Source organism: Cebus imitator, unplaced genomic scaffold (genome assembly GCF_001604975.1).
Source record: "Cebus imitator isolate Cc_AM_T3 unplaced genomic scaffold, Cebus_imitator-1.0 Scaffold175, whole genome shotgun sequence".
NCBI lineage: Eukaryota > Metazoa > Chordata > Mammalia > Primates > Cebidae > Cebus > Cebus imitator.
Window position 1 is genome coordinate 1,026,920 of NW_016107490.1, and position 16,071 is coordinate 1,042,990.

Below are 16,071 nucleotides of genomic sequence, written 5' to 3' on the forward strand. Positions count from 1 at the left end.
CTGTTTAAAAGAAGAAAACCAGAATTGGCTGTGGAATGCTAGACAACGAACTGTTAATACCTGATTGTAACACATAATTTCATTATCTTCTTGGTGCCTAATAAAATTGCCCAATTTTAATAGAAAATCTGGCTGACTCATTCTCCTGCTCATGGAAAAGAGACAAGAAAAAGTTAAAGGACTGCACTGAAGGTCATGCAAAATGTCAATTTTTATGCCATGAAAAGAACTTAAGATTTTAATATTCTCCTGGACTAATATGCATATCAGAGATTAAAAAAAACAACAAAAAACTTTTTATTAAATTCATCCTCAAGGCTTCACTCTCTCTCTACTCCCATGAATACATGAGATACACACACACACACACACACACACACACACACACACACACCACTTTTTAAGTTCCTCAAAAGAAAGGCCTGAACTCTAAGTACATTACCTAAACTAACATATTTGTATGTCAGTTTATGAACCACATTATGAATCATTATGAACCACATCCTAACAAACAAAACCCCCTCATTATCAGAATAAATATCTACATGCTAATTTCTTTCAATGACTTACATGCTGTGCTACTCTTCAACCAAGTAAGTTCAAGTATTAATGCTATCCATCTGGCTAGATCACAGTCCTATTTCTTGCTAGGCCTATCTATGATGGCTTTAAAATGTTTATGTTCTCCCATAAAATTTTATAGTTTTGGTTTCTCCCAACGAAAGCTAAAATTTTTTACAAGACATATAAATATCACTAGAATTGTTAAAGCTAAAATTACCAATTATTTTGAAGTTAGTAACCTAGACAAATAATTGGTAAGTAAAAATACATGTATCTACAAATTACTTAGATGTTCACACAGTCTGAAGTATCAAAAAATATTACAAAAACTAAATAAATAAATACGTAAATCAGCCACAATAAATAACAACAGTAGATAGGGACAGTTGAAAATAGTATATTTTCAACTTCTGAAAAATATAATCCTAATAAAAGGTTGGAATTTTTATTCTTTTAAGTATATGTTTAATCTTATTTTTTAACTATATGTTAATTTTTTTAATTAGGATAGGATATTGAGATCATATTAGAATGAATATATATGTTAAAAACAGCACTTCAAAATTAGAACTATTAACTGGAATTACTTCAATTTAGTTGTGAATCTGCTTTATAATGAAAAAAAAAAAAAAAACTGTGAAAGCAGATCCATAAAGCTGAGAATATCAATATGGATTTTATTAGGAAGTAAGCTCCTAGAAGATAAGGCATATACTGCCTTTTTTACAGTATAAATGCCTAATGTTACCTAAAAATAGACTGATGGTCCAACAAAATAAATTCATATTTAGGTTGTATACCAACCTAATACTATTAAGATGGTGCTGTACTATCATTAAATAAAATGCATTAAGTTAATATAGTATACTTTGAAATTTGTTTTTATTCTGAAATATTAATTACTGCAATCCACAAAATTAAAGGTAAAAATAAACCTGGATAATAGTAAAAATACTTTTCAATCCTAGGTTTATGACATTTATACACTCTATCTTCTATTTTAAGTCAGACAAGTTACTCCTACTCTAGAACCATAACAAGTAAAAAAGGCAAAAGCAGAGAAGCAACACATTCTTCATAGAAAAGGAGGCAAGGGTACATAGCAGAAAGGCTTTACAAATGTTTTAAATCCTGACTTTAACAATTCCTATTTTGAGGCCTTAGGCCTTAGGCTCAGCTCCAAAATAGAAATAAAATAACCTACCTCATAGGATTATTTAAAAATATAGGTAATTGTTAATTTATTAAAAATATACTGAACCCCCATTGTATGGATAGTTATTACTAGGAAACTCCATAGAAGATTTACATTTCCTAAATAAGTTCAGTAACTACTAATTTCATTTGAGTATCACTCTCAACATATTCACTGATGATTATAGGAACCCTATTACTAACAACACAGCCTAAAGGTACACTAATAATTCTTATATTTTTAGGTATGCTACCTTGAATGAGCAATAAAATCGCCAACTTTGTCCATAATTTCTGAACAAAGCTAAAATATAGGATTTTTATTCAGAAATGGAATGAATGTACTAAATAGATACTGTAAATCAGAGATCTTAAAATTTTATTTTAGTTTTTAAACTTACAACTTAATAAAGTTATTTTTGATAAGAAGAATTTAATAGGACATGGTATCTATACTTTTACTCTGGTTCCCTTAGTTTTTCCTTGTATATGTGTAGTGTATTAAAGTTATAATAAAAAGATAAAAGAAATGTTTCAAACTTTTCTCCAATGTCAAGGAGATGTAAACCAAATATGCTTCAATTATTTACTTTACCTTTTTAACGTTATTGCATTAAGGCCTTTGATGTGATTTGTAATCAATTTTGATAACCATTATTAATTAGGATTTATAAACTCATAAATCAAAACTCAAACTTCAGAAATTACCTTTAAACTACTATTCTAATCTCACACATTTAATCAAAGTCCTATCTTAGAAGGTTCTTATTAGCATTAAAAAAGGACTCAAGAAAAAAATCTAGCAACTAAGTTATCAATATATAGCAGCTGCTAAGAATAAAATGGTCTCAACAAGAATCACAAAGAAATAGCAAAACTTTCCATTGTTAGCAATATTAGTATTGCAATTTTTATATAAACATAAACATACAGACAGGAAAAGCGTCAATGAAAGAACTAGTAGAACATAACAAAAAAAATACAATGATGTGAGTATCATTAGAAAATAGCATTTTCAGAGTGAAAGACATACAAGTGAAGAAGTAAAAACCCTATAATCCCAAATTTGTATTGTAAATATCAATAGGAACTCATAATTATATTCTTTCCAAAAAGTATTTCTTCCTAGCTTTGTCCACTGAAAAGACTTAGAAGTAATAGCAATGAACACTTAAGTTTCCAGACTGAGGCATCCAAATACTATTTCCCACAAAGAAATCATGATTCTTGGGAGAAATGGCTGATTACAGTTATGGGATAAGAGGAATAAATGAGCCTAGGGTAACTGGTATCAGAAGGCAAAGAAACTTGGATTATATTAAAAGAACTCAGGAGCCAACATGAAGAGGCTTATACTGACCAAAAAATGGGACAATTTAAGCATCAAAAAGAAAATGATTACAATGAATGAAATTTAATTAAATATATAAAAATGTATGAGTTCATAAAGATACTGGGAAAAAAAAAAAAAAAACTTTAGATCCCTGTTACAGTTGCTAGGCACCAACTCATTATTCTAAAAATTGGTTTCTGTTTTAAAAGGAAAAGAAACAAGCACTTATCCGGTCTCTCCGGTATGAGCTGTATCTCAAATTAACCAAACAACTGAAGAGAAGTTCTTCTCTACAAAAGATTTTCAACTAATAAGTGCAGTTGATGGAATTTTTTAAATTATCATTGTAAATACTAATGAAATAGTAGATATAGGCAATAATGATTATTACTGGATGCTAAAATCATTGGGTGATAGGCTGATGGAAAACTATACTGAATGGATCTAAACTTACTGATCAATCTTAAATTTACTAAAAGAGGAACCAACAGACATCATGCACAACCTCATGTAATATAAATAGAGAGCACCAAGTAATCTTATCAAACAAATGAATCCAAATCTGCTGAAGCCTCTAAATCTAACAGCCAGGTTACAAAGAGAGTAGAAGTGTGTTAAAAGATAAACCCTGAATATCCTACAAGTCAAATCCAGAATGTAGGAGATTTTATAGAACACATGATTTGTTTTATTCAACAAATACATGGCATGAATAAAAAGGGTGAGGTTAAGAGGAGATGCTGTTATACGTAAGTATCTTGTAATACATCTTACATAAGGCTTAAGAGACATATCAATTAAATATAATGTGTGGACCTTGTTTGCATCTAGTACAAACAAAGTAGCTATAAGAAATTATTAACTTTATTGAGACTACAATAGTATATTTAAAAACAGATAAAAAGCACTTAGTTGTTAGAGATACACACTAACATATTTACAGAGGGATACATACAATGTCCAGAATTTCCTTTAAAATACTACGGTGTGAGGGAGGGGAACGTCACACACCGAGGCTTGTCAGTGGGTGACGGAGCTAGGGGAGGGATAGCAGGGGGTGGGGGGATTGGGGAGGGATAACATTAGGAGAAATATCTAATATACATAACAGGGGGATGGATGCAGCAAACCACCATGGCACATGTATACCTATGTAACAAACCTGCATGTTCTACAAACGTACCCCAGAACTTAAAAGTATAGAAAAAAAATACTACAGTATCTTTCTTCTGAAAAAAAGGGGAAGAGAAGCCAGATATAGTGGCTCACACCTGTAATCCCAGCACTTTTGGAGGCCAAGGCAGATAGATCACAAGGTCAGGAGTTCAAGACCAGCCTGGCCAAGATGGTGAAACCCCGCCTCTACTAAAAATATAAAAATTACCCAGGGGTGGTGGGGGGGATCTCTAATCCCAGCTACTCAGAGGTTGAGGCAGAGAACTGCCTAAACCCGGGAGGAAGAGGTTGCAGTGAGCCAATATGGCGGTCCAGCCTGGGCAACAGAGCAAGATTCTGTCTCAAAAAAAAAAAAAAAAAAAAAGTAGAAGAGGAACTATGATTGGCAAAATGTTAAAATTTGGTCAGCCCCAGCAGTATTTGCTATAATCTTCTCTCTTCTTTGGTTTATGTTGAAAACTTGGGTAATAAAATAAACTTGGGTTTTAAGAAAATAATACAATGTCTATACATAAACAAAATAAGTATCTTACGAAACACTGATTAATTAAATAAACAGTATGTATGTAAAAGTATATATGAAATGAAGCCTAATAAGTTTTTCGGATATCTGGAGCTATAAACAAAATTATTTATACATCATATTATACGTTTAAGTAGGACTACCTAATCTCTCCTTAGATGTTAAACTCTCTGACAGGCCAGGAGTGCATTTTATCTCTTCACCACCTGCCCAACACTAGTGTCAAGAGTACCTAGTTTGTGACACAATCAAAGTGGTTCCTTCATACAGTTATGGCCCTCATGCAATTCAAGCAATATATCATCTACATTTATGTACACAGTAAAAGAAAACATTAAATGACTCAGAGTCAAGAAGATAAATTCTAATGTTAGTTTTTAAAGGAGTTACAAAAAAGAAATTGAGACTTACAGTATGGTAACAGCGCAAGAAAAAAAATTCTTACCAAAAGCATCTTCAACTCCATCATAAAGCTCATTAGATCAACAGAGTGCTGCATTCTCTAGATCAAAACATTTCCAATTAATTTCATTTGCACAATAAATATTCCATTCACTAAAACTGTAATAAAATTTAGGCCCAAGTGAATGTGAAAAAAAGATTAGCAAAAGTATAAGAAATGAAGTCATCAACCTTACTACTACTGCCAATTTCACTCTGAAAGAGTAATCGATGCCCTCAAAACTCTTTTGCTAAGATATATTAAACTGTGTTAGAATGTCGCTTAAAACCTCACACTGCTCTGTTCCTTGAGCACTGTTTACTACTACATCCCTTGTCTCCATCGCAGGGATGCAATGGAGGACTGGCTGGCTTCTTCAGTGTCCAGCTGCTCAAACCTCTAGGGGAGCACACAGAGAGGCAGGCTGTGGTTCCAATCCCCCCGGCAGTGTCTAGGGTGAATATTTACAGCTACTGAAACTCCGGTGGGTGTGTGTTACAGGCTGCTCTTTTAGTTTAGCCTTCCATAGGCAGCTTACATTAGTCAGCTCAATTAGACCCCTGCCTTATTGCAAGGACAGAGAACCTTCAGTATCCCAGGGTCCTTGGCTTGGTGTACCGGAAGAATCAGGTCACATATGGGCTTGGAGAATTAGTGCAAGGTTTTACTGAATAGAAGTGGCTCTCAGCACATGTGAGAGCCAAAAGGGAAATGGTTTTCCCCTGGAGCCAGACTGCTCAGCAGCCCGGGCTCTCCAATCACCCAGGCCAAACTCCACTTCATTCTGCCAGTCAATGGCCTCCTGGCGTGGAGCCTGTCGGTGTGCTCTTGACGTGCTGTTCATATCCAGCCGCTCACATGTTCCTCTACTGATATGTTTCTCTTGACATCCAGCCACTTGTATATGTGTGCCTGCCAGGGTCTCAGGATTTTATAGGCACAGGATGGGGGTATGGCAGGCCAGGGTGGTCTTGGGAAATTCAACATGTGAGTGTGAAGGCAGGAGTGCCTTTACTCACCTAGGTCCGTGGGTGCAGCACTCACCAGGGACCCGTTCTTCTCTATCCAGCACTTCCCTGCCGCCCTTGTATCACTACCATGGCTAGCAAATCTAGCAGCCTCATCATTATTTTTTTAAAGAAGAAGAGGAGGAGGAGGAGAAAGAGGAGAAACAGAAAAAAAAGGAAGAAGAGGTATAGGAGTGATGTGAGTGGGAAGAAGAATATAAAATATAAAAATCAGGCAACTCTATAATTTTAAAATCTAGTTACAGCAATAAATTAACAATTATTAATTAACAATACAGTTTTTATTTTTCTCTTGACCTTAAAAACTACCTATAATTGTGATTTTTGATCTCTCACAACTAATTCATGAGTAAAAATGGAGACAATCATTCATTAAAGTAAAAACTGTTATAATAAAATGGCAAAAAGGAAATAATTTCTAACGTAGAATAAATACTAGAGTTATGATTCCATTTCCTAGAAATCCTTAAACTACAGAAAAAAAGAAAGCCAAGAAGTTTTACACTGTTTTCAACAACGCATGAACACATATGATTCACATCTTAACATAGCTTTGAGTGGGTGTATGTAGATCAAATCCTTGACTATCCTTTCTTCTATATTGTATTTTCCCCTTGGTTTATTACAGGAGATCAATAAATGACAAGGTCTCGGAGGGTCTGAAAACTACAGCCCAGAGGCCAAATCCAGCTCAATACTGTTTTGTAAACAAAGTTTTCTTGGCATGTAGCCATACCTATTCACTTACCTCTTGTCTATGGTTAACATAAGGGCAGAGTTGAGTAGCTGCAACAGAGATCTTATGGCCTACTAAGCCTGAAAAATTTATTATCTGGTTCTTTACAGCAAAAGTTTGTTGACTCCCTGGCCCATATTTACTAAAATTTAAAATGATACAAAAAAAGAATAGTAATATTCACTGAAATAAAAAGAAGACTTAAACTAACACTGGGTTCTATCTGACCAATTAGGGGGCAAGGGAAAATAAATAACTGGGGTTTTCTTCTAAGAATCCTCTTGATAACTTGGTGGAGAAAAACAGAGTAATAGATCTTACTATGAGACCACATTAACCATTTTTTCCATGCTGTTTAAATATGTCAATAGATTAATTTCTTAATTTTTGGTGTTAATTTAAATAGTCAAGGGTATGGAGGGAGAGGTGGAAAGGAAACAGAGAAATAATTTGAACATATCCTTTAAAAAAACTTATGTAATATTACCAGGGTGACAACTTCCATTCTACAAATCAAACAGTTTATCTCCTCTACTTCTTTGCAGCTCAGCAATGCTTTATGGGAGAGTGACCGTGATTGTCAGTTATCATAGATAATAACCGGCCTTTAAGACACAGAAATACAGGAAATCAGGAAAAAAAAAATACAAATGCATAAAGCACCAACAGAAATGCAATTCTAACACCTATTTTTCTGAAAGAGGAATTGTATTATGTCATCATTTTGCTTCAGTAACTGATTTTTTTTCTAATCTTTAAAGGAATTTTCAGGCAGAGGAATCTAAACATTAAGAATAAAGAAATTAATCCTGCCTATTATCCCAATTAAGCAGCCTTTATCTCCTCTCATTATGCAAGTACACATGATCCTAAATTATTTCTACCATACCTTTTCTGTTGCTAATCTAGGGCTAAAATCCCATATTTGCCACAGATATCCCACAGCTCTAAATGGGTCTGATTTTTTTCTCCCTATCACTGCCATTCAGCCTCAGATGAAGAATTACTCAAGAAGTGATGGATATGGTTAAGGGTGAATACATTTGAAGAACCGAATGTCTCAAGAATGGAAATCAGTTTCAACACAAAGGCTACCTGGACATCTCCTGCAGATACTGAGATTTAAAAACACACAGAGATGAAAGCTACAAAACTCAACAACTATTAAACCAGTTTGTTACAATATTCTGCAAAGCAGGACTTTAAAGAATAAATTTTGTAATTTCTTATCTTCACTTAAAACATAAACCTTTTAAAAAGGACTTACCTGTTGTACTATTTGATGGTATCCATTAAGTATTGTTCTCAGTTGCCAACTGCATAATAATCTAAAATTTTAATGAGACAAAATGGTTTCTTCACTGTTCAGAAATAAAAGGAAAAACTTATTTGTATGCTAACACAAACAAGCATGTACATACAGAAGAATGGCAAGCATAATTCTGACAAGCTAATAAAATTTTTACCACTGATACTGTTGAAAGTTTTGTCTTCAAACTGTCAGTACTAATTTCATTTCAAAATATAAATAACTTCAATCAGTAAATTACATGCAAATAGTATATCTGGTTTTTTAACTTTATCACATCCAAAGTAAAGTTTTCTACTGAAGTAGATTCTTTTCCAAGGTAGCGTAAATAAAATAGTTTGATAATAATATATCATCAAATATAATGTATCAAACATGTATTTGAAAAATCATGTGTAGCAATATAATCTTCAAATTCCTGATTAAGGTAACTAAAAGGATACTTTTTTTTTTATTCTTTAGAGACAGGGCCTCGCTCTGTCACTCAGGCTGGCTGGACTGCAGTAGAAGAAGAGCTCACTGCAACCTGGACTCCTGGGCTCAAGAAATCCTCCCACCTCAGCCTCTCAAGTAGCTGGGACTATACATACCCACCACAAAGCCTGGCTAGTAGGATACATACTATTAATTAATTGTATAAGAAGTGATAAGTTAATGTTCATCCACTTACTGGCTCACCTTAGCTGTGCTCCCAATACTGCTAAGTAACTTTTCTAAGGAATTCCTTACCTACAAGTAGGAAGCCTGTCTTGAGTTTTTCCCAACATGGCCTTTTCAAACCATCACAACTCTCTCCATTCTTGGTCTTAAAACCCCCAAACCCATCCCTGTCTCCACTGTTAGTGGCAGAGTAGTTCATTCAAATGTCCATTGGTAACCAGGCTTGAAATGTGCTCTCTATCCCTTGCTACCAACTTGGTCACTTCAGTTAATTATCCCTTTATTGTGGTATCCTTAATTTATGTTCTGCTAGTTTTTGCTCCTTAATGAACTTGCTCAAATATATATTATCTTTGAAAAACATCATAACTCCTCCTTGAATGCATACCATTCTTTAACCATCTTTTTCTTCAAAATAGTTTATACTGTTTCCATTTCCTTTCTACCAACTCATCCAGTCCAAAAACCAACATAATATGGCTTCTGCCACCACACAAAACTTACTCGCATCTAACCTATCTCTTTGCAATCCTTAGCACTGCTAACCATGCTTTGCTTAAGCCTCTCTTTATTTGACTTGACTCTGCTGTCCAAATTTTCCTCTTTTCTGGTCAATCCTTAGTCTCCTTCTAAGTTCCTCTTTAGTGACTTTAAATGTTGGTATGCCTCAAAGTCTTCTCACTAGCCTTCTCTTTCACTCCCCTCCTGCCCAGATACAGACACCAAAAAGCCTATTCATAATCAAGGTCCCAAATCCTTCATCTATTGTAACTTTCACATACATCTGCGCTTCAGGTCTCACACACTAGTTCCACACCAATATGTTACTACCTACTAAATAGCTCCCCTTGATATTTCACACCCAATATGTCTTAAAAACAATCTCTCTTCTACTTCTCCATCTGTGACCTCTTCTCTAGCTTAGTGATCTGAGCCAGGAACTTGAAAAGCATCTTCTATTCCTTTTTCCCCTCTTACCTATACTTTAATCAGTCACAAAATCCTCTCAATTCTACTTATAAATATCTCTGGATTCCTTTTCCTCTATTATTCTACAGAAATATTTAAAAGCAGAATTGAGATTTTGGGGTGGTACCTAAATTTTCAGTCTCATATGCTGACTAGTTGTGTCTATCAACATTTAATATTGGTACCTAATTTATGCCAGGACTGAACTGATGTGGGTGTTCCCATAGAATGAATATACACACATTAATAATATCAGTCAAAAGATGGAAAAAAGATTTTCTAATCCTTTGGTACTGTCCCTTTATATATCTGTTCAGTACTTGCTAGTGAAGCATATACAACTGCTGTTACTGCTTTAAATTAAAAAAAAAAAAAATGAGAGAGCTAATGTTTAAAAGCACTTTAGTAACAGGTAAATATTTACAAATGCCACACTGGTTTGGAAAAATCATAGATGTTTCTTTTGGGGCGAATGACTAATACGCATTTTAGGCAAAACTCTAATCACTAGAATCAGTTTATACCAAATGCACTGCCTGTCCCACCAAAACGCAAAAATGTACATTTATAACTAAACACCACATCACCTTGCATTCTTCAGTTGTAAATCTTCAGGCAACACTATTCTAAGATGGAAGTCTCTACCCTGTGGAAAATATTGAAAAGGAACACTCAAATTTTTATCTTTCACTTAATGCTAAGAGAAGTTAAACAGAGAATCATATAGAAAAGAACGTTTTCCTTTATTTCCTAAAAGGTATCAAATTTGTCCACATCTTTACACTTGTTAAAATATAAGCAACAGAATATTGCATTTGAGGGAAAATAACTCAAAACTGGCTTACAGAAACTTTGTAGTTACTGGGAAATCAAAACACTCAGATAAGATTTTGTTTTTAAAGAGAAACTCACTCATAAACACAAGACATTACAAAATTGTTAACACAGGCCCACAGAAGAAATTTCGGTATTATTTCTTAGGAAATAAATTTATGAAAAAAAGAAATGTCTTCAAATTGCTTTAAAATGGAAGAAAAAATCAAAATATAAATTAAGGATCTATAACATAATACAGACTTCACATTTTCAACTTTCTAAGTTTTAATAAAATGAAAATACATTTAGTTACACAATCTAAATATACAGACATAAGTAAAATAATTTCATTAATCAGAGTATATTTAATTCTCCCATTAGTGGGCCTCTAACTTTTTAAAGGTATCAGTAACATATTAACTATACACTTGAACAAACAGAATTTCATTCAAAGAGTCTTTCTAAGAGAAGAAAGACCTCTGAGGCATTTATTCCATTTTACTTTCTTGGAAAAGTGAATGGGTAAGTAGCTTAAACTTTGTAACTTAAATAGGACAATACACATGAAATCTGAGCAAAAATAGCAGAAAAAGACAAACAGAAATGTAATCTTTTACTCCAACAGAATAAAATGAAAAAGAATAAAAAAATTCTCAAAAAACAATTACCACGTGAAATTTTAGCACAGTCTACCTCAAAGCAGTTTCAAAAACAGAGGAACACAATTAAATGTACCCCATAACCTTTACTTTCATGGTAATATTACAGTTCTGACTTTCATTACATTTAAATGTCCTTTAAAAAAATGAAACAAAATGTACTACTGACCTTTTCAAAAGGTCAAGTAACAATAATTCACTATTTCATTAAAGCACTAAAAGGTGTAGTAACTTTAACCTAACATTACAGACATCCCACACACAGGTGTAAGAACAATTTGGAATTCACAATTTACATGAAAAATAGAACTATTCTACTATAGAAATACATGCTCTTATCTGAAAGAATAAAATTCCAAAGTCCCTTATTTGCAAAGCCCTGCCATTTTAAAAGGTCAAATACTATGTCACATGCCACAATACTTCCTGATTCAACAAAATGTCCAAAATTAGCTTTTTAGTTAAAGCATCTAAAAATATTAATCGTTCTCAAAAAAGCCAGATTTTCCACCAGGGTTACAGGGAGCAGAAATATTAACAGTTGCCTAAACCAGAATCTCCCCACATATCATCTCGAAAAGCTACATTAATTAACACATTAAGAATAAATAAAACCACAAAAATCCCATGTTTTCAGTCAGAAGACAAGATATACAATAAACCTCAAATTACCTGTAAGAAGAAAAATATAAAGTACTTTCCAATAGAACCTACTCTACGACTCCCACAGCAACTCTTTTAAGAGTGCTAGGAAGGTCAGAAAAAAATGAATGGAAGAGAGACTGGGAGGACTAAATAAGTGTAAAAAAAAAAAATAACAAGCTCTGGTAAATCAGAACACGGACCTACAAAGAGAAGACTTAATGTGAACACAAAAGTCAAGGAGCCAGTCCTGGCAAAGAATGCTTTAGAGGTAGAAGACAGGAGAAAAGGTAGAGACACCTTTTGGAAACTGGGTATTAGGAGGAAAAAGAAGAGTGGGAAACCTAGGCTTTTACATCAGCAAATAAAAAACGAACTCCTTCCCACCTAGCACTTGCCAACATTTCATCCATTAAATAAATTGCACTTGGCTTCCCCAACAGAAGAGGGTATTCTTGAACCAGGAATTTTATAAAGTATTGCAAACAGGCAAAATGTCCATGAATGCAAAGATATTGTTTTCATCAATGCAACTATGAGACAAAAAAAGAAAATGAGACTCCAAACATTTTAGGTGATAACAGACCCCAAGCAAACAAAACTCAGAAACTATAAACGAATTATAACAACGAACTAAATATGATTATGTGAGCATTTGTATCCAGATTCATACATTTTAAAACTAGAATGAGAAATTATATTTTTAAAAATGTAAAGGAAGAAATGAATGAGCTGAATAAACTCAGGGTGGAATGAAAATGAAGAAAAAGACAAAATTATATAACAGTGGAAGAATAAGTTTAAAAAGAGTCCAAGGAAGATCAAAATTACATACAAATGTCATGAAGGGCAAAGAAAAAGCAAGAAAATTACCAAATGAGAAAATGAGAAAAAAATTAAAGACCATCACAGAAAAGGAGGTGAAATGGAAAACAGACCCAAAAAAAGTCCAGAGTACATACAATTGGAGCTCTTGGAAAGAAAAACAAAATAGTAGAAAAAATATTTTAAAATATAATCCAAGTACACTTCCTGGAGTTCCACATACCAAAAGGGATAACTGGCCACATGATAAAGTGACTTACAATGATCAACTCTGAGACATATCTTAACAGACTTTCAAAATTTAAAAAAAATCCACATCTCTAGCTAAAAGATCAAATAAATTATATATGAAGCAGAATATTATTGGAAACAGACTTCTTAAAGCAAATTAAAAAACTAAGCAAGAATGAAATAGAAAATTTTAAGAAACTGAAGAAAACCACTTCTAGCCATTATGGAGTCAAAGGGGCAGGATTTATCTTCCCTCCTTATTTGAAAATTGGACAAAACATATGAAACAATGATTTTCAGAGACTAAACAACAGGCAGTACAGAACCGTGATCCTTGACAGGGAAATAAATGTGAAAATGCCTAAATTGTCTGGTTCTATGATGGCAGTATTTTCAGCCTGTAAGATAGAGATAGACAAATACGAGCATAACATTCTCTCTGATTTGAGAAGAAACAGGTGAGTAAGGGAAGGCCACCTCTTGTACAGTTCACAAGGTATAGTATGAAGCAGGAGAGAGATGCATGGAGAGTAGAGAAACACACACAGAGAAACTCCGAGAATTTCAGAGGATTCCTGGCAAAGAGTCTTCAGCCCAGTACCGCTTGCTCCATGGATATGAGGAAAACATCAGAAAGTACAGGAACAGAACCTGCAAAACAATCTTGATGCTCATACAAGGCTGGGTATGTGCTCAGAAGGTGTTGCTTCACTTGTAGGGCGTAATCACCTTTAGACTAAAAGTCTGCTCTGGGTCTACCTAGTAAAACTTAAAAGCAAACCTTGGAAAGATCAAACTGTTTAGAAGTAATTTAACTGTAGCTCACAACAAATCTCAAGAATAGAGAATAAAAATATATAGCATGCAACAGTTAGAATTCATTATGTCCAGCATCCAATCAAAATATACCAACCACATATATTTCCTGCAAAGAACCAAGACAATAACCACAATGAAGAGAAAAATCAAGAGAAACAGACATAAAAATGGCACAGATGATAGACCTGATTTAAAAATTAAAACAATTATAATTATATTTCATATTTTCAAGAAGGGAGAGGAAAGTATGAGCTTACTAAATAGATACAGGAAAAATGTAAAGAAAGGCTCCCTCAAAAAATACAGTATCTGAGATTTTTAAAAAATATATGCTAGATAGTATCAACAGCAGATTCCACCTTACAAAAGAAGGTATTAGTATACCTGAAGACATATCCCAAATAAAGAGAAAGAGATGGAGAGAAAAAAGGTGAACACACCATGAGTGAGTTGTAAAAACTTTAAGTGACCTAAATGCATATATTTGGAGCCCCCAACCCAGAGGACAGAAAAAGAGGAACAAAGAAACAAAGAAAAAATAATGACAGATATTTTTTCTAAATTAAATGAAAATATATATTCACAGATCCAAGAAACTCCACAAACCTGACGAAGGAAAAACATGAAAAAAGCTACACCAAGGTACAACACACATCAAAGTGACTGAAACCAATGACCAAAAGAAAAATCTTAAAAGCAGGCAGAGAAAAAAAAAATTTCTATTTACAGAAGAACAAAGAAAAGCGCAGGGATTTCTCAAAGAAAAGAGAGCAAGACAGTAGAGTAGCATCTTTACAGATTCAAAGAGACAAAATTACATAGCTGATAAACCAATAGTGCATAAAAATGGAATCCTAATATTACTTTAAGGCAGACCATGATAGATTTAATATGCATATTATAAACCCTTTAAGCAACTAAAAAAAAAAAAAACACACACACAACCAATAAACTGACAAAGGAGATAAAACAGAATTATAAAAAAGAATTCGAATAATGTAAAATGAAGAAAACAGAAAAAAAATAGAATATGTAAGACACACAAAAAACACACAGCAACAAAGTAGATTTAAACCCAACCATATGAATAACCACATTAAATGTAAATGGCCTAAGCACCCCCAAGTAAAAGGCAATGAGTACCATATTGCATAACAAAGCAAAGCACAGAAGAAACACACTTTAAATATTAAAACACAAATAAGCTTAAAATAAAGAAAAAAGATATAGTAACACCAATTAAAAGAAAGATGGAATCTGTACATCGATATTGAAAAATACAGATTTCAGAGCAAACATTATTACTAAAGAATAAAAAAGTCCTTTCATAATCCTAAAGGAGTCAACTCACTAAGAGTGCTTAACAATTCTAAAAGTTTATGCACCTAATAATAACAGAACTTCAAAATACATGAAGCAAAAGCTGATAGAAATTAAAGTAGAAATTGAAAGATCAACAACTATCATTGGAGATTTCAACGCTTCCCTCACTAACTGATAGAACAAGCAGACAAAGAAATCAGTGAGCACAGTGCTACCCAATGAGTGTCTGAGTAGCACTATGAACCAATTTGACCTAATTGTCATTTATATAATACTCTACCCAATAGCAACAGAATATTCATTCTTTTCTAAGTACACACAGTATATTCACCAAGATAGATTATATTATGGGCCATAAAATTAATGCTCAATAAATATTTAAAAAATTCAAATCATACAAGTTATAGTCTGTGACTAAAATGAAACAATTATAAATCAATAACAGAAAGATATCTAGAAAATCCTCAATACCGAGAAAGATAATCATATTTCTAAGTGAGCCACAGAGCAAAGGAGAAATTAAAAGGCATTTGGAGCTGAATAAAAACAAAACTAGGCCGGGCAAGGTGACTCACACGTGTAATCCCAGCACTCTGGGAGCCTGAGGCAGGCAGATCCACGAGGTCAGGAGCTCGAGACCATCCTGGCCAACATGGTGAAACCCTGTCTCTACCAAAAATACAAAAAAATTAGCTGGGGTCGTAGCGCACACCTGTAGTCCCAGCTACTCAGGAGGCTGAGGCATGAGAATTGCTTGAACCCGGCAGGCAGAGATTGCAGTGAGCCTAGATCATGCCACTGCACTACAGCCTGGGCGACAGT

At 33.8% G+C, this 16,071-nt stretch overlaps 1 protein-coding gene across 4 annotated transcripts in view; it reads right to left on the reverse strand.

Moving 5' to 3' along the window:
• The window catches only part of FANCL (FA complementation group L), a 78,326-nt gene that overhangs the window by 57,581 nt on the left and 4,674 nt on the right, over positions 1-16,071 (reverse strand). For all 4 annotated transcript variants that reach the window (XM_037744447.1, XM_017544969.2, XM_037744446.1 and 1 more), the window contains exons 2-4: positions 10,522-10,580; positions 8,264-8,324; positions 5,236-5,292 (exon numbers count right to left, since the gene is read on the reverse strand). In XM_037744447.1, coding sequence (XP_037600375.1) covers positions 5,236-5,292; positions 8,264-8,324; positions 10,522-10,580 — 177 coding nt within the window. The remainder of the gene's footprint in view (positions 1-5,235; positions 5,293-8,263; positions 8,325-10,521; positions 10,581-16,071) is intronic.